Source organism: Galleria mellonella, unplaced genomic scaffold (genome assembly GCF_026898425.1).
Source record: "Galleria mellonella isolate WM207_F2 unplaced genomic scaffold, CSIRO_AGI_GalMel_v1 utg133, whole genome shotgun sequence".
NCBI lineage: Eukaryota > Metazoa > Arthropoda > Insecta > Lepidoptera > Pyralidae > Galleria > Galleria mellonella.
The window spans coordinates 840,566-864,926 of NW_026441990.1; the positions used below are offsets into that span (position 1 = coordinate 840,566).

General features: G+C 38.1%; 2 protein-coding genes across 3 annotated transcripts in view; both read right to left on the bottom strand.

Annotated features, from left to right (window-relative positions):
• Window positions 1-16,162, bottom strand: part of LOC113511228 (uncharacterized) — a 38,231-nt gene extending 22,069 nt beyond the window's left edge. Inside the window, exons 1-9 of one of the 2 annotated variants that reach the window (XM_052903230.1) lie at window positions 15,876-16,162; window positions 6,639-6,689; window positions 5,492-5,564; window positions 4,728-4,775; window positions 4,259-4,309; window positions 3,533-3,580; window positions 2,448-2,498; window positions 1,605-1,658; window positions 841-906 (exon numbers count right to left, since the gene is read on the bottom strand). In XM_052903230.1, coding sequence (XP_052759190.1) covers window positions 841-906; window positions 1,605-1,658; window positions 2,448-2,498; window positions 3,533-3,580; window positions 4,259-4,309; window positions 4,728-4,775; window positions 5,492-5,564; window positions 6,639-6,663 — 416 coding nt within the window. In that variant the 5' untranslated portion in view covers window positions 6,664-6,689; window positions 15,876-16,162. The remainder of the gene's footprint in view (window positions 1-840; window positions 907-1,604; window positions 1,659-2,447; window positions 2,499-3,532; window positions 3,581-4,258; window positions 4,310-4,727; window positions 4,776-5,491; window positions 5,565-6,638; window positions 6,690-15,875) is intronic. The other variant, XM_052903231.1, reaches the window with a different exon arrangement.
• Window positions 16,163-18,416: 2,254 nt separating this feature from the next.
• Window positions 18,417-24,208, bottom strand: LOC116413372 (uncharacterized). The gene is made up of 2 exons (XM_031912155.2): window positions 24,041-24,208; window positions 18,417-22,092 (listed from the first exon to the last, which is right to left on the bottom strand). The coding sequence occupies exons 1-2, from the start codon at window positions 24,051-24,053 to the stop codon at window positions 19,148-19,150; spliced, it is 2,958 nt and encodes a 985-aa protein (XP_031768015.2). The 5' UTR covers window positions 24,054-24,208; the 3' UTR covers window positions 18,417-19,147.
• Window positions 24,209-24,361: the final 153 nt, after the last annotated feature.

Consider the following 24,361-nt stretch of genomic DNA (forward strand, 5'->3'; position numbering starts at 1 on the left):
TCCCGAGTAATTCAGTCCCGAAATAACAATGTCCAAGATTTAAATCGCTCTTTAGACTAAGTAAGTATTTAGCAACATCACCAATTAAAATGCGGGTACTTAGTCTAGGCGCTGAATTTCATTAAATTCAGATAAAGGAAAAAATATACAATTTAGTGAAATAATAAATCTAACATTTATTCATTGCAGCTTATCTCTTTAGCAGATCTAATAAGCTATCACTAAAATACTTCTTAAAATATCCTGATCGCATGTTCATTGAGGTTCAGTAAAGACTACTAGACCTACAAATTAGCTCATGTTCCATAAGTATTTTCAAATACCAATGAGAAGTTTCTCCATCCAAATTTAGTCCAGTTTATCCAAAAATATCCATAGGAAAATTATTACTGAAAATATCAGATTAGCCATGAACGGAGTTGCATTTACTTGCATGTGGCTATGAAATTAATATATTTTTTTCTTTTGCATTTCATCAGCATTTCAGCCATTATCCGTCCACTGCTGACCATAAGCCTCCCCCATAGACTACCATAAAGAACGGTCCTGAGCCACCTGCATCCACTGATTCCCTGCAATGTATTTCAGGTCGTCACTCCATCTAATGGGGGATAGTCCTACAATGCGTGTGCCCCTACGGGGTCGCCACTCAAGAATCTTTCTTCCCAATCGGTTGTCGGTTCTTCGAACTATGTGACCAGCCCATTGCCACTTCAGTTTGCTTATCCTTTGGGCTATGTCGGTTACTTTTGCCCTTAGTACACATTAATTTTATATCGGGTCTTAACACGAATTATTAAAACTATTAATTTATAATGAAATATACATAATTAATTATACCTGGTAGTTACAGTTGCAGCAGTTTTTTTTACTTCTTCATTTTGCTGATTTGCTGAATTACACGACCTAAAAATAAAACATTATGTGTGAGAAAAAATGTATGTATTCGTGTAAGTATTCTGTGATTCCGATAAATACAACATCATACAGGTCTGACCTTATCTATACACTTGCTTTTACCCGTGCCTTTGTCCAAGTAACCTGGACATGTTCACAGACCAGTATAAAAAGACAAGCTAAGTCTTCTCCATCCATATATGCCAAATTTCACAGATGATTAGTTAAGCCGTTAAGGGCCTAAGTATAAACAAACTTACTTTCACACTTATAATATCAGTAAGGGTTGTGTTGTGTGGTGTGTATTCAAATATGGAAATTTATAGAGTACCAGCACTATTGCTGCTCTTTACTTGTACATACGTTTATATTTATATTTCTACTTTCTTAGAAATATAATAGAGTTTTAAATGTATTTTTTTATACCACGAATGTGGCAAACAAGCACATAGCCCGTCTGATGATAAACATGTTATTACAACCTATGGATGCCTGCTACTATGTATTCTCTATTATATTCTCTGTCTGAACTCTCTCTAAACTCGGTACTTTAGAGAAATCTTAATACACATTGTATTTTTTTTTACAACACAGGGGGCAAACGAGCATGCGGCTCACCTAATGGTAAGTGACTACCGCCGCCCATGATCACCCACAACACCAGCGGCATTGCAGGTGTGCAGGTTATATGTATAAATGAATCAGACCTTTTAATGGGAGCATTTTTTTCTACTTCTATATTTTGCTGGTCATCACCATACCTAAAACAATTAAATAGCAATAAGTAATAGAGGAATAACTAGAGGAATAATAATTAGAGGAATAACACTTGAGTCCTCCGGAGTGGCAACGCATGGGGTATCATGGGCGAAACAATGTACTCTGTTATGTCCATGGTACTGCTCATGTCTATAGGCGACGATTACCACTTTCCATCAGGTGAGCTGTCAGCTTATTTGCCATTCTAAGTTATATTTATTTATTTCTCTTATTCTTATACACATTTATGGTATTTTGTGTTTATATTTTGCATCACAAAAAGTAAAGATTGCTGTGAATAGTGTGTAGTGTATTAGGTATTTCTGTGTATGTATGTTTCGTATATTATGTTACATGCTTATTTGTAGGTATTAAAAGTTATTTGCTGCAATAAACTATGAATGACCCCATTCATTTCGTCGGTCGATAACGAGATGTTAATAATAATTCGGGGACTAGGAGCGGAACAGAATTGGGGCTGCGAGGCGTCATCCAACAAAGTTGAGTATTATTATTGTATCTAAAGGGGATACGATATATCTAAGGGAGACCTTTGCAGATGTACTTATTTTCGAATAGAGAGAAAAAGATAAAAAAATAAATAGTAAGTATATGAATGTATAAGTGTGTAACCTTAATGTGGATTAGTGCATAACTATAGGTAAGTAATAAATAGATGCATTTTTTTAAATAGAAAGGGTTCTCGACTTTAGTAAAAAGAAAAGTTTATATTGAAGGAACAAACCTAATTATTATTCAGCATAAATTATATTAGTACAATGAAATCATACCTATTAATTGAAGAACATTCTGGGGCTTCTATATTTTGCTGATCACCATTGCTAAAAAAAAACAACTTGGTAAGTAACAAATTTTACAACAGTTTGCTCTGTTAACCTACGTTAACGATAGAATCAAATATTTTTAACGTTTTTCGATTAACATTTCTTTGGGAAAATTGTACAGTTCGACTTGTAGAACAATTGTTTAGAAGGATGCCAATAATTAAGATTTCACACTGTCGCGGCGAAAACATAAACTTCTTACAAAAGATAGGTAAACGAATGAAAGATAAAATGAAACATGTTTATTCAAGTAAACTTAAAGCAATTTTAAACAATAATGTATTTAATGATTCCACCCCCTTTTCATAAAGTTAAATTATATAAATACCAGAGGGAGACAAAAGTCGATTGCTTGGGTACCTCTGTCCCATTCGTGTTTCAACCGTGAAACAGTTGTGTTTGCATGGCTGTGTTTCGGTTTGAAGGGTGGGATATGGCGTGAATTTACTGGGTACAGAGGAATAACACCTGAGTCCTCAGGAATAACAACGCATGAGGGGTATCATGGTTGAAACAGTATACTCTGTTATGTCCATGGTACTGCTCATGTCTATAGGCGACGGTTACCGCTTTCCATCAGGTGGGCCGTCAACTTGTTTGCCATTCTAAGTTGTATAAAAAAAATTTATGAATTCATGTGAATACAAACTATTAAACAATATCAGATCATACGTCATAACAACTATAACAAAATTATAACTAAACGACGTCTGTGCATGGGAGTTTTTTAAAAAAAAAACATATAGTCTTATTAAGGGCAATAAAAGAGCAATATTTATTTCAAAAATTTTGTCTGTCTATCTGTGTGTTAGTTCCTGAAAATTACTGCATCAAATTGCATGCGCTTTCCACAGTCGTATACCTGAAGGTCTAACATAAACTCTAGTGTGTGTTATATCCTGATACATCAGCTGGAGGTGGTTAATTTAATTAATTTTACTAGCAGACAAAAAGTAGTATAAATATAAAATTTTATATAAATTAAAAGTCTATACTAATAAATGGAAATGTTATTAAGAATAATTCCTTACCTCACAGGTGTTTCGATAAGTTGTATTTTAACGTCTTGTGGTTTAATTCTGAAAATATTAAATATATTTTTAATCATCCAAATTAATATCTCACCGTCATTGTCACTACAGACGCAGGTGGCTCAGGACCGTTCTTTATGGCAGTCTATGGGGGAGGTCTATGTTGAGCAATAAATAAAAATGACTATGATGATGATAATTATTACTACAACCGCCCATGTCCCACTGTTGGACACCCATGGGGAAGGAAGAGGTGACCTATCCTATGCCGGGACCACACAGCAAAACTCCAAGGGGGAGGCCTATAAGTAACAACCAGTGTTACAATTTTAGCAATGCTCTGAACGATAACATGACAATTCGGGACGCATTGCTTTATCTGTCTGGATGTATCCGTTGGATGACTAATAGGGAAGAATGGATTATGTTACAACTGTAGGTACGAGGGGGGAAGGAATTGTTAGTAATGGGGAGGGTAGTCCCCATTGCTATCAATATACCCTATCAGGTCGACCTCCGCGCGGTTCCTCCTGGGAACCATCGTGACTTGAATTCGTCACGGTGGGCTAACTGACCTGCCTTTTCATTCTCACCTATCATCCCTCACTGGTGTCCCGCCAGCGTATACCGTTAGCGCGGGCGGGGTTACCATTTCATTATCATTCATTGGGAAAAAAAAAAACTGTAGGTACGATACAATTCGATGGAAAGACAGTAGGTACTTGCCTGTATGGTTCAGGAGGATCAATATGTACTTTTAGCTCTTGCTTTTTAAATCTGAAAATATTTAATATTTTAGTACCCACATTAAAGTAAATAATAATTATACATTTAATTATAATTAGTAATAAATTAGTAAGTAAATTGGAAAAAAAATTTCATGTTCGTACACCAAAAATAAGATCAAAAAACCTTCGAAATTTTTTTTCATGATATTCATTAAGATTGCGCAATACGTGTTACTTGAAAAAAAATATTGCGAGATCCAAAAATTAGAAACTTTAAGCTTCATATTGCTTTTTTTACTTCAAAACGACCACTTTTATCAAAAAGTCACATTTGAAAAATCGCCGAAAATTTAGAATTTTTTGATCCTTTAATTTTTTCCGCTAGTGTAATTAAAATTATTAATACATGTCGAACCATGTTAGTCATCTCTCGTCATTTTATAACAGTATAAATTATAAAAAATTACCTGTCATCACCAAGCGGTTCCACTACAACAATGATCTCGTTATTTGACCTATAAATAAAAAAAAAATTATTAAGATACTTGTTAGTAATAGAATTAACAATCACAGTGCTAGCCCTACATTCTGCCAGGTCGACTTCCATGTAATCCATCTCTGAAAATTAGATTGATAAATTTCTAACAAATTCGTCAGAAATTTATCACGATAATTTCCAGGCGAGACCGCGTCATACTTAATAAACAATGTTTTGCTAGTAATGTATCCACTAGTTTCTAGTAGGGGTAATACTCGGATATTGTCATATCTATATATACACATATATCAATATATTGGTCTATATTACTTATTCTATTCTTACCCTCTCGTTTTTTACAAGAAAAAATTACGAACTTCCTTTTTTTTTAATACGTTTGTTCCGTTGTGGAACAGGCTAAGGTCGGAGACCATGCTGCCTAGTCTTCAATAAATTGTCTGGAATTTACGAACTTCCTTATTAACTTGACAGCTAAATGTAGTAGTATTAGTATTAATTTATCCACAATGGAAAAGGCAAAAGAACAGAGCGATACAGCCTAATCTTCAATAAATGCGCCATGGTAGTATAGAAGGGTCGTAATTGTTTTTTTTTTTTTCGATTTCATTTTTATTATTTTCTTATTCTTTGGGAATAAAAAGAAAAGGCAGAAATATTATAATGTTTCTTTGAGGAACTGATAGTCTGGAAAAATGCGAATAGTTTCAATTCCACCCCATAATAATAACTTACTGTTCTAAACCTGTTTCTTCAGGTCCAACATTCATCATTCTCTTTTTGATTCTCGACCACTGACTCACTTTTTCTGTAAAAGAGGTAAAAATGACTACTTTTTTACAATAAAAATAACACATAAAGAAGCAACTACGTGACTAAGAACGCAATTTTTTTTTATGCAAATTGGAATTGCATGTTTTGATCTCCGTTACCTATATCAAAAAGGACTCAGCGTTCGTACCTAAGTACCAATCTTGGGATCACTGTATAATCAATAATGTCCAGGTATTATTTTCGTTTATAACGTTAGGTGATGCTTACCATTTTCTATCTGGTAATCGTCAACTTATTTGTCAGTCCAAGTTGCATAAAAAATTCTCAAGCAATTGTATCTAATATTTATAATTTATAAAATATTCTCTTTAAAGATGTTATTTTCGAATGAAAAAATTGAAACCAGTAACTACTATATTAATATTTGAATAGTTTCTTAATTCCGAAATCTCGTTACTTTTTTTTATTGTCTCTTTTAATATAATTTTAAAAATAGTTGCCGGGTTTTTTTTTATACAACTGAGAATAGCAAACAAGCTGACGGTCCACTTGATGGAAAATGGTAACCGTCGCCTATAGACATGAGCAGTACCATGGACATAACATAATATATTGTTTCGCCTATGATACCCCCCATGCGTTGCCATTCCAGAGGACTCAGGTGTCATTCCTCTGTACCCAGTAAATTCACGTCATATTCCACCCTTCAATCCGAAACACAGCCATGCAAATACAGCTGCTTCACGGTTGTAACACGAATGGGATAGAGGTACCCAAGCAATCGACTTTTGTACAAAGTCTCCCTCTGGTACTGGTTTCAGGTTATTGATGCTTCGCACTGTACCTATGTAGTCTGTCTAGACTTATTTACTACTAACTTATCTTTCAAAAGTGCATTACACAAGGTTTAAAAATCTTATCACTGATAGGGATTAATAGCGAACTTTAAAATAGGGCAGGCACAAAAGCTCTTAGAGAGACCGCAGTGTCACAGGTTTTTCTGCTAGAAAAAGCGCGTCTCTTAACAATAATAACACACAAGGTTTGCAATTATAAAAACCAACAAAAGGTCAAGTTTTAAATATAATAGAATAATTACAATAATTACCTATCAGTGCCATTACTGTTTTCATAGGCTAGTCCCGCCTTTCTCAATTTTCTGAAATGAAAATACCTTTTTACTAAAGTCTTATTTAAGTTTTATCGTAAAAAGAGAATAAATATCCCACAAGTGACTATCCTTAATCTATAGTTTTCATTAGTTAATATCATAGCAAAGACAGAATTGCCAGGGGGATAGGTATTGGGTAGTAATGGGGTTAAACAGCCCCATTGCTAGCTATAAAGTCCATCAGGTCGACCTCCACGCGTTTATCCTGGAAATCAACGCGGATATTTTTTGTTAAATTTGCCACGAATGAGCCAAATGACACAGGCGTCTAACATAAAATGAAAATTCGAATTTTCAAACTCAACTTCGTGTTTTTATTCATACCGAAATCGGCCCAGTAAATAAAGCTTAACATTTCATTCGTCATAAATCCTACGATAAAAGTCCAAGGCAATGATATATTTTTATTTTAAACGATATCATGTACTTTTAATATCAAATTTGTTTCGTTCGGCTGCGAAATTTCGGATAATATTTCATGGTAGGTCGTCAGCTTTCATTCTCGCCTATCAACCCTCACTGGGGCCCCGCCAGCCCGCCAGCATATAGCGCAGGTGAGGTCATAATTCCATTCGTAAAAAAGCAAGTATTGCCAAAGAGTTATTACAAATATGTATTGTTTGTAAATAATGTTTATCTATTTCAATAGAATTTAATAAAACATTACACACTTAATTTATTCTAATAAGATTTAATTTAATTACTCTCTGAACATGACAGTCGCAAATATTATAATAAATCTATTTGACACTACAGTAACGTACTTTCCTGACAAGAGTTTTATAATGAAGGTAGGTATTCAAATGCTAAAAAGATGCACCGAAACCTTAGATATAATTACTAATTACTACTTAAGCTTTTTCTATGACAAAACCAAACATAAGAAAGAGAAATACATATACAAAACGAGGACTTAACGAAATACATTAAATTAGTTGCGTTTGCCCATACGGGATCGCCACTCAAGACCTTTCTTCCCCATCGGTTGCCGGTTCTTCGAGCTCTGTGACCAGCTCATCTCCACTTCAGCTTGCTTATCCTCCGGGCTGTGTCGGTTAATTACTTTGGTTCTTTTGCAGATATCCTCATTTCGGATTCTATCATGCAGAGTCTCCGAGCATAGCCCTCTCCATAGCCCGCCGAGTAATTTGAAGCTTTTGTATACGGGCCATCGTGTAAGACCATGTTTCAGTTCCATAAGTCATCACTGGCAAGTTTGTATAGATGTTTACGGCTTTTACGCAAAAGCTACTAAATGGATCTTGATAAAACTTTACAGTAATAAAGCTGTTCGCGACATTATTGTATATAGCAATGTTTATAGATAGTTGTTAAGTCTCTAGTTTAATCGTTTTTGTATTCTGTTATTTTATATAGATTTACATAGATTTAAGATAGTGTAAGTTAAATAAAGTATTTCTTTGTGTGTTGTCATTATTACCTACGAATAGAAATAGAAATTGTAACAATAAATAGAATTAAGAAATTGTAAATTGCAATAAATAAACGCTATAGAGTACCGATCTGAAGAGACACGCGTCTCGTTCATTCTCGCCCGTCCCGCTCGCACAGATCGCTATCGCGAGTTGGAAACGTTATCGTGCGAGCGGGCGGGTATAAAGATAGGCCGCCTCCCGTCGAGCGGCATTCGCTTCCGGGCAGCGACACACTACACTCGAGAAGAAATAGGACAAGAAGAAAAAATACTCTCTTCAGACGGTACCGGAGGCTTCAGAATAGTAATCCCTGTGTTTCACTCCAGCCTGAACCAACGCCCCTACAGTCCACGCTCACCGAACGGCAGTCCACACCGTTCATCGTGGTCCTTCGAGAAGCCGGATTGCTGGAGGAACACCGTGGTCCTTCGAGAAGCCGGATTGCTGGAGGAACACCGTTGGTACATCGAGAAGCCGGATCGCTGGAGGAAGACCATTCTGAAGCCGGATCGCTGAAATGCCGACTACGAGAAACATGAAGTCGTCGCAACAAAAAGTCGCCGTCACCGAAGCCACAACGTCCGCCGCCACGTCGACTACGGCCGCCGGAACGCTGTCCGTCGCTGCCACGCCGTCCGTTGCTGCCACCACGTCGTCTGCGGCTGTCAGAATGCCTTCTGTCGCTGCCACGTCGTCTACCGCCGCCACCACATCGACTACGAATACGTCCGGCGATACGACGACCACAGGAGCCACGGAGACTACCGAAGCCACAGGAACGACAGAGGAGACAGCAAGGAAGAAGGAACCGAAGCACGGCACGGCACGCACGGTTCGCACCACGGCCTCGCAGAAGAAGAAGGCTCTGGCCAAGGCACGGGAGGAGCTACTTCGAAAGGAGGTGGAATTGGCTGCTGCACGTGTCGCCGCCCTGGAAGCCGAATCAGAGGACGACGAGGAAATAGAAGACGACGACGCTACCGTCAGAAGAGAACGAACGTCGGATTGGGTTCATCGAAGCACGCTAGCACTCACGATGGAGCCGCATGTACCAGAGATAGAAGAAGTCACCGGCAAGCGTCAGGGGTTCGTCCCATCGAGACCCGTTGAAGAGGATTCGAGAGCGCCGCCGCCACAGCCGAGCAGCGACGCACTTCACCGGGACCACGCACGCCACGTTGACCCACATGCCGCCATGCCTACGATAGCAGCAGCGATGCAGTCGATGAAGAAGGAAGAACCGGTGCTGAAGGTGGGCATCGATTGTAATGAGTTTGCGATCGCCATGCAGATGGCCGCTCGCAACATACTGCCCTCCACAGCGTCAAGAGTCACCGAGTTGCCAGTCTTCAATGGATCGTCGAGCGAGTGGTTACCATGGAAGATGGCCTATGAAGAGAGCGCAAGTCAACTCACAGAACAAGAGAACCTAGCAAGACTGCGCAGAAGTTTGAAGGGGGCCGCAAAGGACGCGGCACGCTCCCTATTCGTCGGGTCTACGACCGCAGAAGAAGTAATGAAGATGTTAGCCGCGAGGTTCGGCCGCCCTGGAGCACTCGTCACAGCCGAACTGAACAAACTCCGCGCGCTACCACGACTCTCGGACAACGCAAGAGACGTCTGCCTCTTCGCAAGCAAGGTGCAGAACGTCGTCGCCACGATACGAGCGCTGAACAAGAGTCACTACCTATACAACGAAGAAATAGTGAGAAACGTCACAGAGAAGATGCCGTCGGTACTACGCTTCAAGTACTACGATTTCGCCAACGACCAACCGGAGGGACAACCGGACCTCATAACACTCTCTCAGTTCCTGCAAAGGACCGCCGCACGATGTGGAAACTTCGCCCCCGCCGAGGAGATACCGTCCGAAGACCGGCGGGAGTCCGCTCCTAGGAAGACGGCGAAGACATACACGACGCAGGAGAAACCCGCTACACCACCGTGCCCGATGTGTCGACGAGAGGGACACGCTCCATCGGACTGCAAGACGATGAAGGAAGCGGACACATCGGCGAGATGGGAGCTAGCGAAGACTCATAGGCTGTGTTTCCGTTGCCTCAAAGTGAGAAGATTTCGCCACGCCTGCAAGAGCAAGAGATGTGGAGTAGATGAGTGCACGCAGACTCATCACCCTCTGCTGCACACCACGCGACAACAGCCGGAGAATGAAGTAACAACACACGTCGTCGAGGACAAGTCCGCCGCAGTCACCGCATCGGCAAGGGAAAACGACAAGATCGCGTTCCTGAAGATCCTGCCGATACGAGTCACCGGTCCCACGGGAACGTGCGACACCTACGCGCTACTGGACGACGGGTCGACTTGCACCATCATCGAGACGACGGTGGCGGAGCGAATCGGTGCTACGGGTCCCCCCGCACCATTCTACATGGAAGGTGTGGCCGGGGCACGGATCAACGCAGCTCAATCGACGCGTGTTCACTTCAAGATCCGCGGGCGGAATTCACAAGAATACACAGTGGGGGCACGGACGATGGACAGACTGCAGTTATCACTGCAGTCGGTACCGCGCAGCGTCATCAAGGGCTGTCCACATCTGCGGGACATAGAGAGGGAGTTGGTCTACGAAGAGGGCAAACCGACGGTACTGTTGGGGCAAGACAACTGGCACCTACTGCTGGCCCACGAAGTTAGAAGAGGATCCGACACGCAGCCGGTCGCATCACTCACCGACCTGGGATGGGTACTGCACGGTACGAGTCGCGGCAGGACAAGACAGCAGGTGCACAGAATCAGCCACATAGTGACGACACATGAAGAGGAACAATCGATGGAAGAAATGATGAAGCAACATTTCGCGCTCGAATCGCTGGGAATCGCACCGAAGAGGTCTTACAATGAAGAAGAACGTCGCGCCCTGCGCATTTTAGAGGAGAAAACTCGTCCGTTACCGGCGGGAGGATACGAGACGGGGTTATTATGGAAGAAGGACGACCCTGTGCCGCCGGACAACTACGAATCGGCAATGCGACGTCTCCAACTGGTCGAAAGGAATTTCGACAAAAACGAAGAGCAGTGGCCGCGTGAAGATAGTACGAGCGACGATAGTCAAGCGGAAACGGGAGAAGAACGCGTACACAAGCGTACAGAACGCGACGCAGTTGTCTATAGCATTACCCGATCCGTCACGTTTTTCTAATTGGTTGAAACTTGTTCGCAGTTCAGCACGGGTATTGCAGTTCATCGACCTCCTGCGACCGACCAGTCAACGCTGTACCGCCATCCGAAAGAGGAACAAGAAGAAAGAGAGCGCCGACCCCACTTGGACCCGCACGAAGAAAGTCGATAGAGAGAAGACGAAGATGAAAATCAAGAACAGCAATAGTCCATCTGTGTGTTTCATCCCCATAGACACACACTACCTAGATCGCGCGCGACGGCTATGGATTCGCGCGATACAACAAGAGGCGTTCGGCGACGAAATCGCAGCATTGAAACGAGAGAAACAGCTGCCGTCATCCAGTCGACTCATACAGCTGTCAGTCGTCATAGACAACGACGACATTCTGCGACTTCGATCGAGAATAGCAGCCGCCGCCGATCTGTCAGCCGAGCAACGAGAGCCCCCCATCGTCGACGGAAACCACGCCTGGGTGCGCCTATACATCGCATGGGTGCATCGGAAACTTCACCACGGCGGCTTCGAGATCACCACGAACGAGATGCGACAACACTTGTGGGTGTTGCGCCTACGACACGCCGTCCGCAGTGAACTGAAGAGGTGTCAGCTGTGCCGCCTACGAAGAGCAAGACCGGCGCAGCCGTCAACGGGCAACCATCCACAGAGCAGGCTGGCGCATCATCAACGACCGTTCACGTTCACCGGCCTAGACTACTTCGGGCCTATGACCGTGACAGTGGGCCGCACTCGCCAGAAACGATACGGAGTGCTCTTCACCTGCCTAACGACGCGCGCAGTCCACCTAGAAATCGCCGGCAGCCTCAGCACGGACTCCGCCATAATGGCCCTGCGGCGCTTCATAAGCCGCAGAGGGTGTCCCACTGAGCTATGGTCCGACCAAGGCACCAACCTCAAAGGTGCTGACGTCGAACTGAAGAAAGCAGCCGAGGAAGCCATCCAAGAAGAGTCATCAGTCCATTTCATCCGGTGGCGCTACATTCCCCCGAGCGCACCCTTCATGGGAGGTGCGTGGGAACGGCTGGTGCGTAGCGTGAAGACCGCACTAGCCGCTACGTTGAACGAACGGGCCCCCAAGGAAGAGGTCCTCCACACTCTACTGGTCGAAGTCGAGCACACCCTCAACAGCCGACCGCTAACCCACGTGTCGACATCGGCAGACGACGACAGCGCCCTAACCCCCAATCACTTCATATTGGGCGGTCCGTCGCGCGTCCCACTGCCAGGCAGCTTCACCGAGAGCGACGCGGCGGGACACAAGGAGTGGCGTGCCAGCCAGAGGCTAGCTGATTGCTTCTGGAACCGGTGGGTGAAGGAGTACCTACCCGAGTTGCAACACCGGCGGGAGCCCCGAGCTACACACGGAGCCATCAAAATGGACGACCTGGTCCTGATAGCTGATGGGACCTTGCCTCGCAACACGTGGCCGCGAGGCGTGGTGGTGGCGACCTACCCTGGACCAGACGGCGAGATCCGAGCAGTCGACGTGCGGACGAACAAGGGCATCCTACGGCGACCCACTAAGAAGCTGATCATACTGCCCACATCGACATCGAGCGACGCGAACACGAGTTAACTCCAGCTACGAGAGCTGCGGCGGGAGATTATGTTCGCGACATTATTGTATATAGCAATGTTTATAGATAGTTGTTAAGTCTCTAGTTTAATCGTTTTTGTATTCTGTTATTTTATATAGATTTACATAGATTTAAGATAGTGTAAGTTAAATAAAGTATTTCTTTGTGTGTTGTCATTATTACCTACGAATAGAAATAGAAATTGTAACAATAAATAGAATTAAGAAATTGTAAATTGCAATAAATAAACGCTATAGAGTACCGATCTGAAGAGACACGCGTCTCGTTCATTCTCGCCCCGTCCCGCTCGCACAGATCGCTATCGCGAGTTGGAAACGTTATCGTGCGAGCGGGCGGGTATAAAGATAGGCCGCCTCCCGTCGAGCGGCATTCGCTTCCGGGCAGCGACACACTACACTCGAGAAGAAATAGGACAAGAAGAAAAAATACTCTCTTCAGACGGTACCGGAGGCTTCAGAATAGTAATCCCTGTGTTTCACTCCAGCCTGAACCAACGCCCCTACAGTCCACGCTCACCGAACGGCAGTCCACACCGTTCAAAAGCTTATATATCATATAATGACTATAATCTAAAAAGATATATTAAATTCTATAAATTACTCGCATTTTTTTATTTTAAAAACACTAAATACAATATGTAAAGTACCCGTAACCGGCAAGCGTGTATGAAAAGATTGATGAATGTGGAAGAAGCGAAAGAGGTTTGTTTGAATCGAAGCATTTGGCGTTCCATTGTTTCTGCCTACCCTAATGGGAGACAGGCGTGACAGATATGTATGTATGTATGTAAATACAATATGAAAATTATGTACAGTTTATTTAACTCTTTCTTAACAATTTCATTACATTGTTCTCTTAAATTAGTTTTCTTTTTCCCTTTAGAAATCCTTATGGTATTTTTCCTCATTTTTAATAATAAAATGTCACTAACGTTAACATAAGAGAGAACTCGATTAGTACAGACCCATCGTTCACAATGGTCAGCAACAGACTGAAATCCGACTGCGGGGTGCAAAATGCATACAAAAAAAAACTGCGTGAGCGAGCTTGTTTATTTTGGAAAGTCTTATGCGCCAAATCAGTATATCTTGTTTAATTTAAAAACTATCGATTATTATTTAAAAAATAATGGGCATATATATTGAAGTGTTTGCTTAATTCAGTCTATGTAGAAAATTTTAAATAGAAAAAGTTTTAATTCAGTTTCCTTGTAAAATGTAAATCTCTGTTTTAAAAGACAATTTTTCGTGATTTTTTTTTCTTTGTTATGAAATTTTATCAATCATGTTAAGCAATGGGCAAATTAATGTGAAGGATATAATAAATGAAATATATAAATATCAATCCCAAATGTCTCGTAATTGCTGAGAAAAATTAAGATTTCTGACGACAATATTTGCGATTCGTCGCCTTTTTTTTTTATGGGTATGGTAACCCCGCCTGCGCTAACGAGATACGCTGGCGGAGCACCAGTGAAGGGTGATAGATGAGAATGAAAACAGGCCAGTTAGCCCATCATGATGAATTCATCAGGAATTAACCATGATAGTTTCCAGGGAGGGGAGGCGACGAATCTTTAGGGGGAGGAAAGGGATTGTTAGTAATGGAGACTGAGAATCCCATTGCTAGCAATATACCCAACCAGGTCGACCTCCTCGCGGTTCCCCCTGGAAACTATTATGGTTAATTCCTATACTTAGCATATTTAGCCATTTCATCATGTCTTTTTTTATTGATATTAGCCATTTAAAAATATGATACTTAAGAAAATTTGACAATATCACAACATTATTTTTATTCCAGCCATTTATTTATTTTATACTGTTATTTTGATAAAAATACATGCTAAAGTTGTTTATCTTTACCATTTATATAAAAAAAAAACACCGCAAAAAAAACGTTAACCCAATATATCTGGAATTCAGCACAATGGTTTCCAAAGGGAACCACGTAGAGGTCGACCTGAAAAGGTATACTGCTAGCAGTACCCCCCCAAAACAACAATCTCTCTTGAACTAAAATTAACGATTTTTATTATTTTTCTTCATAAAATAAGTATGGGCTAATTGTTTAATAGTATCACTTTGGCAATTAGGTACACAATACTTTTTCATAGATATTATTTTCCAAGTCAATAGAGAGGAACTATCAGGTGAGCCACATGATCATTTGCCCCCTATGTCATAAACAAATTGATGCATGGGTAGATTATATTCTAACTTAAAGGATACTTTATGACGCTGGTAAAACCACGAAAAAGAGCTAGTTTACTGTAGTACGGCATATCGTCGCGGAAAATAAAAAAAAAACCGTCTTCATTCTTTACAATATAGATATATACATTAGCTCTTCTTACAACACGACAGTAATACCACACTGCGCTACGTTAAATTTTATTATAAAAACGCTCTATGGGGGCGTGGCTTGACCTTCGCAATATCTAACTGGTTTTTGTCGCTCAAACTTTCAATCTGGACACGACGCATAAAATGTAAGGCACGTTTTACAAACAAAATGTTCTTAAAAGTTAATCAATATATCCTGGTCACACGTACGAAGTCACCAGTAAAAACTAGTGTAGGAATATATAGAAAAACTCAACAATCAGAATTTTAAATGCAAAATTGTCAACGCATCCAAAACAAAAAAAAAAACATGCATGGCATGTAACGATTAGTCATCCGTACAGTGCACAGCGTCGACACGGAGTGATGTGTGTCGCGGCCCGGCGTCGGTAGTCATATGAAAATAAATCTATCTATTTATAAAGACCTGCGCACTAGAGACTTTTTCAGTGTATCTTATGTAGCGTAGATAGGTATGTATGTAGTACGAACTTGTATTTGTTGTAATAAATACTTTTTATCCTATTTGATAAACATAAATGTATATCGAGGTTAACCCTCGTCTACGCAGGCCTTAAGTTTACGTAAATAACACATAATTCACATATTTATATTTAAATAGAGGTACTTACAATATTTTGTTCATTAATTGTGCCTTTTTAGATTTATTTATATTTACTTTGCTTCTTCGTCCCATTGTTTCAAAAATGCGTTATCAGAAACACAATAAAGGTCCAAATGTACAAATCTAAAAACGATCACTAAATAATGAATGAACACGTGCTAAATGAAATATTGCCTCTGGGCTCTGCAAATAATCATTTTACGTTAATAGAATATCAAAAATTCTTGTAGTAGGTAAGTAGCACATGAAACAAAATTTTGACGCCGTGTAAAACATTCGACGCGACCTATCGGTTTAAATGCCATCAAGAGACTGATGTGCGCGCGCCCGCACTCGCGCAGTGCTCCTCGTATACTCTCCTAAAAGTAATTTATACAAATTAGAATTTTAAATTAAAAATGCAGAATAAATTAAAAATCAAACGTTAAATCTAAATTAAATTCTATTGCCTATAATTTTACACAATAGACTTAAGAATTAGAACGTCCATTTATAAGAAATAGCATATTTAAAAATAAATGACACTTTATTTACAAGATTATAAAATTGTTTTAGATTTTTATTTCTAAATTGTAATACTGAATTCGGATATACGATAGGTACCTACTCAAATACAAGAATCGAATAAGTTACCTGCACACGATACTCGACAGGCTCTTATCATCGAAACATTTTTTATCATGCAACTTAAGAATGGCAAATTTAACTACCAATTAAAAAAAGTGGTAATCATCGCCACAACAACGTCCACACAACTGTACCCCTCAGCGATCACTGTTCTACTCTGTACAAATCAAAGAGTAGGAATATTACTATTTTACTCTGTGTGAGTCGCACCATGCCACTAAAATCAAATTAAAATCTGAGAAGAAATTGTTTTTACAAATATTTATTGGTTTAAACAGAAATTGAAATCAACTAATGTTTAAAATATTTTAATATTATAAGAGTTTGCGTTGTTAATTTCAACTATCATGTTCAATAAACTGAATTTTGAGTAAAGTGCATTGGTTATTTTCAACTATTGACATAATACTTATAACGTTGGTAACTGAGGTTTTTTTTGATGGATAAAAATGGTATGGTTACCCCGCCAGCGCTAACGAGATACCCTGGCGGAGCACCAGTGAAGGGTGATAGATGAGAATGAAAACAGGCCAGTTAGCCCATCATGATGAATTCATAAGGTACAAACAAAAGTACTGGCTGAATTTGAATGAAATTTGGTATATGGATAAGTTGTATCCTAAATTGGATACTGTAGATAAATGCTGATGCATGCGATGCGAGCAAAGTTGCGAGATACGCTAGTATTATATACAATATATAATGCGATAAATATTCGCCAAATCTGTTTTGATGATTCTCTTACCATTAACAAATTAAGGCATTAAACCCATAATGAATAACATTAATATTGTTGACTTTTTTTTCTATAGTATAACTTTTTATCTATGCTATACATAAAGATCTCCAGTGAGCTAGACAGGACTCGACCCTTGAACCTACAATTGAACAGTGTACCTCCCGCTGTTTGGTGATTTCTTATTAGGTATCATCATATCAGCCTTCCACTGCTGAACAAAAACCTTCCCCTTGGGGGGGTTTTGCCAGTAGTTGCTACGTTTGGCAGGCGGATTGGCATCCGCAGTTAAGTTTTGGAAATGTTTTAAGAGGGACGCTCATGCCCTTTCCTTAGTCGCCTCTAACGACACCCACGGGAAAGGAAGGGGTGGCCTATTCTATGCCGGGACCACACGGCTTATTAGATATATTACAACTAATTTTAAACTTTTGCGTTGTTTACACATATTTCAAATGATAAACGAAATGCAATATTTTTGCAGGTAAATGGTCCTGTCGTGACCACGACATCGTTAATGAAGAAAAATCGTTAATGAAGAAGCAGGTATGTAGGTACTGTTTACCTGCAAAAGTTTTTCATCGCGTTAAGTCCCGATAGTGTATATAAAATATTAAAACTCAGAGGTAGCCGATTTGACTAGACCCAAGATCTACTGTTTACTGACGAAACTCGGTGCGATCTACCAATTATGTACATACTCAAAAGAAACAACATAGTACACAATTATGTAGTTTGGTAGTTTTTTTTTTTATTTTATTAATGATAATGGAATGGTAACCCCACCCGCGCTATCGGTATACACCGGCGGAGCACCAGTAAAGAATGATAGGTGAGGATGAAGTAGGTCAGTTAGCCCATCGTGACGAATTCAACAAGAATTGTTCACGTTGGTTTCCAGGGTGAACCACATGGAGGTCGACCTAATAAGGTATATTGCTAGCAATGGGGCTGTCAAACTCCATTGGCAACAATCCTTTTTCCCCTTACATACACAGTTAAGATAGTTAAACCACTAACTGAATGTTTTATGTCAATTTGAGTTGATACAGCCCATTTGATGGTAAACGGTTATTGTAATTTATTAGTATGGACGACTAAGGCAGTCACGTGCGCGCTGCTGAACCTGAAAAGTCCTTAATACACCTATTTTGAAGAACTCCATACTATAGTAAATATAATAAAAAATAAATCAGTATCATATAACTTTATTTAATGAATCATTACAATTGTATCACAATCGTTTTCGCTCTCTTCTAACAGTTAGATGGGAGAGGCAAGTCACAGAACGCAATGTATTGTATGTAAGTATAAAAAATTGCATGAATTACAAAATCAAATTATAACTTTTTCACAGACGCTTTAATTAAAACAGTAAAAAAAGGGAAGTGTCGAACACTGAACAAATAAAAAAAAGCATTCAGCTCAGTATCTGAATACATAGATATTAAATGTAAGAAAAAAATCATGCCAACTTTAAAACTAAAAATCAAATTGTTCACAAATGCTTATTAAGATAGGCAAAGGAAAATATGAACCCCTTTATTAGAGTGTTTTGTCACTGTCTTTCAAATTGAGAAATTAGCGCAAAAGAGAAAGACAAAAGACTTCAATAGCTAAATTAGGTTTGTAGGAGGTTGACGTTTTTATAAAAAAGAAGGTAAATATAAAAAATTCAAAGTTATAATTAAAAATCAATTTAAAAGCAAATGCTTATATATAAATGGTCAAAAGAAAATACAATGAACAGTCAAAAATTAATAAATTATTTATTCTAATGTTCTTTACCATGTAATTACTATAACAAGTAAAATAAAAAGAAAAAAAAAAAATTGCATGTGATTTGATGAATCCAGACCTATTGTGTGATATCCAATCCAACGTATTTTAGTAAAATAATATTCTCAGTAATACTTTCAAATGCCTAAAACACATTCAGGGTCCTCAGATGTGTCCTTAGGATTAGGAATGATGGTGGAATTAGATGTACTAAGTTTTGGGCTATTAGTTACATCTATAACAATTGGCTTGGTTGCAATCTGTGTAGTTGTCGGTATATTACTATTAATAGCAGGTATAGCTACCTCCTTTGGAGCGATTAAAAAATTTATAGGTTGTTGAACTGTTGGTGTTAATGAGGTTTGATTACTATCTACAATAGCGGATGTTCCTGGATTCACAAGCAATTGATTATTAATATTTTGATCTGTCGGCATAAAAGTCACTGGTATTAAAGTTAAAGCTGTACCTGAAATTTGTAATAGCCTTGAGGGCAGTGACGTTACATTTGTTACCGGATTAGAACTTTGCTGCGGCGCTTGTGTAACCGTACTAGGCTTATGTAGAGTAATTGGTTGTAAAAACTTCGTGGTTTTAATCGTACTTGATTTTTTAACGTTTTCTAATATTTGGTTTACATCAACACCGCTCGGTACTGTAACTCGTTGTGTTTGTATTTGGTGTCTCTCTGATCTCTTTGGGTGCTTTGCATTCACACAGTCCGACATGCCCTGGTTTGATTTTCGTTTCAATACAGTTGGTATTATTTTATTAATGTGTGTAACATTTATATTTTTGTTCCGCGTACCGACTTTTTGTTCAACGTCGAGGTATGTTGTGAGATTTTCAAAACTTGATCGGAGCTCTGGTCTGGTGCAATTATTTTCAAGTGCCGTAATGGATATGTAGTATTCTTCTGTCTTCTGACCCATTATGGTAGCATAGTTTTGATATTGGGCCTTCTTATTAAATACATGTAGATCTTTTTTATTATGTACAAATGTAGTCGATTTCGAATATGTATTGTTATCAACTGAAGACGTTTTAGATGTTGCGGGTTTATCAGTCAATCTATTTTCAAGTAATGATGGTATATTTTGAGGAAGTAAAATTGGGTCTTTATTAAATATGTTATCTATTACCATATTGGTCCCCATAATACCGAGTTGTTTTATTTGTTTTTGAGCATTACTAATAATGTGCGCGAGAATTTTTAGATTCTTAGTCGACAACTCATTAGGACGTATACTTGTTACGGCAGTTACTTCTCCTTTTTGTTCAATATTGAGTTTCAGGTCTTTAAACGTTTCATAAATATCGAACGTATCTACAGAGGATGTCTCCGATTTCATTTCAGTTAGATCAATATGAATTGGATTTGATTGTGTGACTTGACCTCCAGTTTGCTCCTCTTGGATAGAAGTGTATACTTCGTTCTTTTGTTGACCCCTAATTGATTGTATTTTTTTCTTAATTGCTCCATTTGTGTATTTTGCAGAACGTGTCAAACTTATAGGCATAAATTTTGCCACTTTATTACTGATATTAATACAGCCTTTGCAACAACAGGTACAATAGTGACCGCAGGTATGTGGTTTTTTTAAAAAATTTAAGACACTTGGTAATACAGAACGTGCTAATTTGGATAGAGATTGTTCATATTTACACCAACAGCATACTGTTGAACTACACCGGTATTTGCCTTTGTCTATTATTTCTGTTTCTAATTTAAGATATAATTTGGATACAAAACTATTAGGTACACATACATGTGTCTGAATTAACCCACTTTCATTCAGGTAAAAATATTCAACATCATTAGTGAAACGCAGAAAAATCTGTAAGAGGGTAAATTGGCGATAATCTTTTTTTGTTTTAATTCGTATTGTTCGTTTTGGTATTTTTGGTTTATATCGTAAAGCCGAATTAATGGTGTAGCCAATCGTAATACCAAGATTGTTTAAAAGGTGACGGTTCCATTTACTTGTATTGGATCTAGTAGCTGAATTACAAGTGTCAGTTTCTATTCTATCCTTTATCACCATTGAAAATTCTTGTGCGATATGACTGCTATTGTTTCCCGTCTTTATTTTACAACAACAAACGCAATCAGTCGGAATGCAAGGATGTTTTACACTTGCAAACCTCAATTTTGATTTATCTCTTACGTTCTGGAATAACTGTCGTACCCTTAGTTCGCGTTTATACCAACAGCAATTGTAAATTTCATACACACAATCAGTCTTCGAGGAATCTATAAATTCTTCATTTGGATCTATGTTATTGAGCTGATAATGTTCTTTGAGTGTGTAATGTTCATCAATATAATAAATGTCTCTGTAATCCGTACATATGTATGTGAAAATGAGATAACTATTAGATATTTCATAACCACTAAAATCTATATTGGAATTATGACTTATTTGTATTCTCTGGAAACGTACGATATTCTTTATAGGTTTGATACGAGTGGGTAAGGCACTGTTGGCATTTGGATCTTCAATAATAACATCGTCTTCCGGAAGAATATCGTTAGACTCTTCGTTGCTATTTAAGAAAATAGAACGGATATGAGAATGATCATCGGAATCTTCGTCAGATGATATAACTTCTACATCTTTCTGTTGTTTGTCTGCGAAAACAAAATAATATGGTTGGCTCTGATTACGAGGCTTTCTAGTCCTTTTTTTTCTATTAATAACATACGAATGAACTTCGTCCGCTTCCGGAGACATTTGATAAATAGTATATTCTTCCGAATCCCTGGAATTCACTGGTTTTGTTTTGTTTGTATTTATTCTTTCTATTTTTTTTACTAACTTATTATAGGCCCTTTTATTTGTATATGCATATAGGCCTCTTTCCTGTTTGGGATACGAAATAAATTTGGGTTTACTTTCTTTAATAATTCTCTTCGATATATTCTCAATTGATAAGCTATTAACATTTTCTTTAGTTAATATAACCATTTCGTCTAGTTTTGTAGTGTATACTAAAGGAAAATTAAAATTACTTGCAATAAAATTCGAAGGATGTTCATAAATAAGTTCCTCTTCTTCAAATTCAAACTTCATTATATTATCTGTAAAGAAAAATATAATTAATTCTCTGACTTATATACTACATGCATACTTTCTACATAAACTGTGTTAAGTATATAATCTAGTAATGTAAATGAACAAAAATTTTACATACACATTTTCTATACACTAGCCTGCTATGAATTAAGAAAAATAGCAACTGATGGTCTATCTTTCTTCCTCTTTTTACTAATTATATTTGCATAAGAAGAAACGAGGCAACCGTATGATTTACAGTTTTTATTTTATCATTCTTTCTATGTAATTCCTTGTTCTTAGATCTGAACTCACCCTCCCTCCCAAACACGCGTCAGTATATAAACTCTAGTTTTAACTACACACGCGCACATTGTCAGACGTTATTTGTTTCAGTAGATATGACAGGCACAGCTGTTTTTGTATGAAGTATCTCGGGTGTGATTATATTTAAGAATAAGGTATGCCTGTACATTATACTAAGTCTATGGCAAAAACAAACACTTCTGTCACATATTGTTTTTGTAGATATAATGCCGCTGGCAACTCTATAAGAGTTAAGACTACTACTCTTTAAGACTTGGCGATTACTTGCTCTGTGAACGAATATAGCAATGGGCCTTTTTATCCAGATACTATCCTTAATTTATACTTTGGAACGAAATTTACGAAATTTATGTCCTGTCAAAAGCTAAGTACTTAAAAAAAAGTCCAAAATTATGTCAACTTATTTCTTTGAATAAATACATATAATGGCAGCCTTAACCTTTTTGTATTATAACGAATATTTAAATATTATTTTAAACGGTCACACTATCAGTAGTGTATACAACAGATTGAATAGTGACGGGTCTTGGCGCTCACTCACACATGTATCAGCCAATCTAGGGATTCATGCATATCGACAACTCTTTATCGATAGTCATAGTGCAGTATATTGATATATTGATATATACTTTATGCTTAATTTTACTTACAAACTAAAGTAAATATTGTAATTCCTTAAGATATATTTTCCTACAGCAAAACACTTTCACATATTCAAAATTACTTTAGGTACCAATCATTTTCAATCCAAAGAGTAGTACAACTTTAATAATACTATAAAGAAGCCTTAAGTTTCCTTAAGGTAAATTCCTAAAACTAAATTTAGACATTTTTACTTATCGTCGCAGAGTCGATACTACATAGTAAAATCTAAAATAAAATTTAAATAATACGTTTATACCTACGTAGGTCAATTTATATTGAGTTAGGTGAATATGAAAATTAATAAATAAATATAAATCAGTATGTATTGTATGTTGCTAATGTTCCTGAATTCTCTTGGTCCATGATTTATGTCAAATATTTTTTTTGATCCATTATTTATTAAAATACTAGCTGACTCGGCAAACGTTGTTTTACCATATACATTACTTCGAGATATATATATGAAAATTTATCCTACTACAATTATTATATTCGATTGCTATCCTGTAACCCTATTGCGGCATATAAAAATCGCGATTAAAAAACAGGGGTTGATTGCAAAAACGTAAAAATTTTAATTTGTATGTATTTTTCAATGCTAAGTCATAATAAAATAAAAATAAAAAAATTAAAAAAAAAATAAAAATAAAATATTTAGAGGTGGGTATGATTGAGTGGTATGAAAAATAGATGTTGGCCAATTCCCTACCTTTTAATTATAGTCTGGTACCACCAGATTAAAAATCGTATAATTACATTTGAATAACAATTAAAAACTACTCGATAATCGATATTTTCTTCAATAATCGGTACATTCCTATTGCAACATCAACGACGCGTGCGCGTTCTATAACTCTATGCATTGGTCTTTGGAGAATTTGGATATGTTTCAAATGATGTACCCTATTACATGTACATAAAGTTTAAAATTGTATAAAAATATCACTAAAGGCTGGTAAGAAAATAATGACAGAACGGCATAAAATATTTTAATATGTTTACCTGAGTACTCCATTTCGTATTATTGTTCGATAATTCACTTAAAGTGTTGAAAATGTTATATGATTTATATTGGAAAACAAATATTTAACAGCTGTTACAAAATAATAACGATAAGCTTAAAGAGGGGCCATGCCGCGTCGCGACAAGTAAACTCAACGAATAGAGGTCGCTTGGTCCCCCTTCCTACCTCACTTCACCCCCTTATTCTTCATGTTCATTATACATCTATATATAGATATCCATAGTGAATCGTCTATGTGTTGATAATGTACACTTGTGTGCAAGTGATTCGATTTCGCCGATTTTGCGACTAGACTGTAG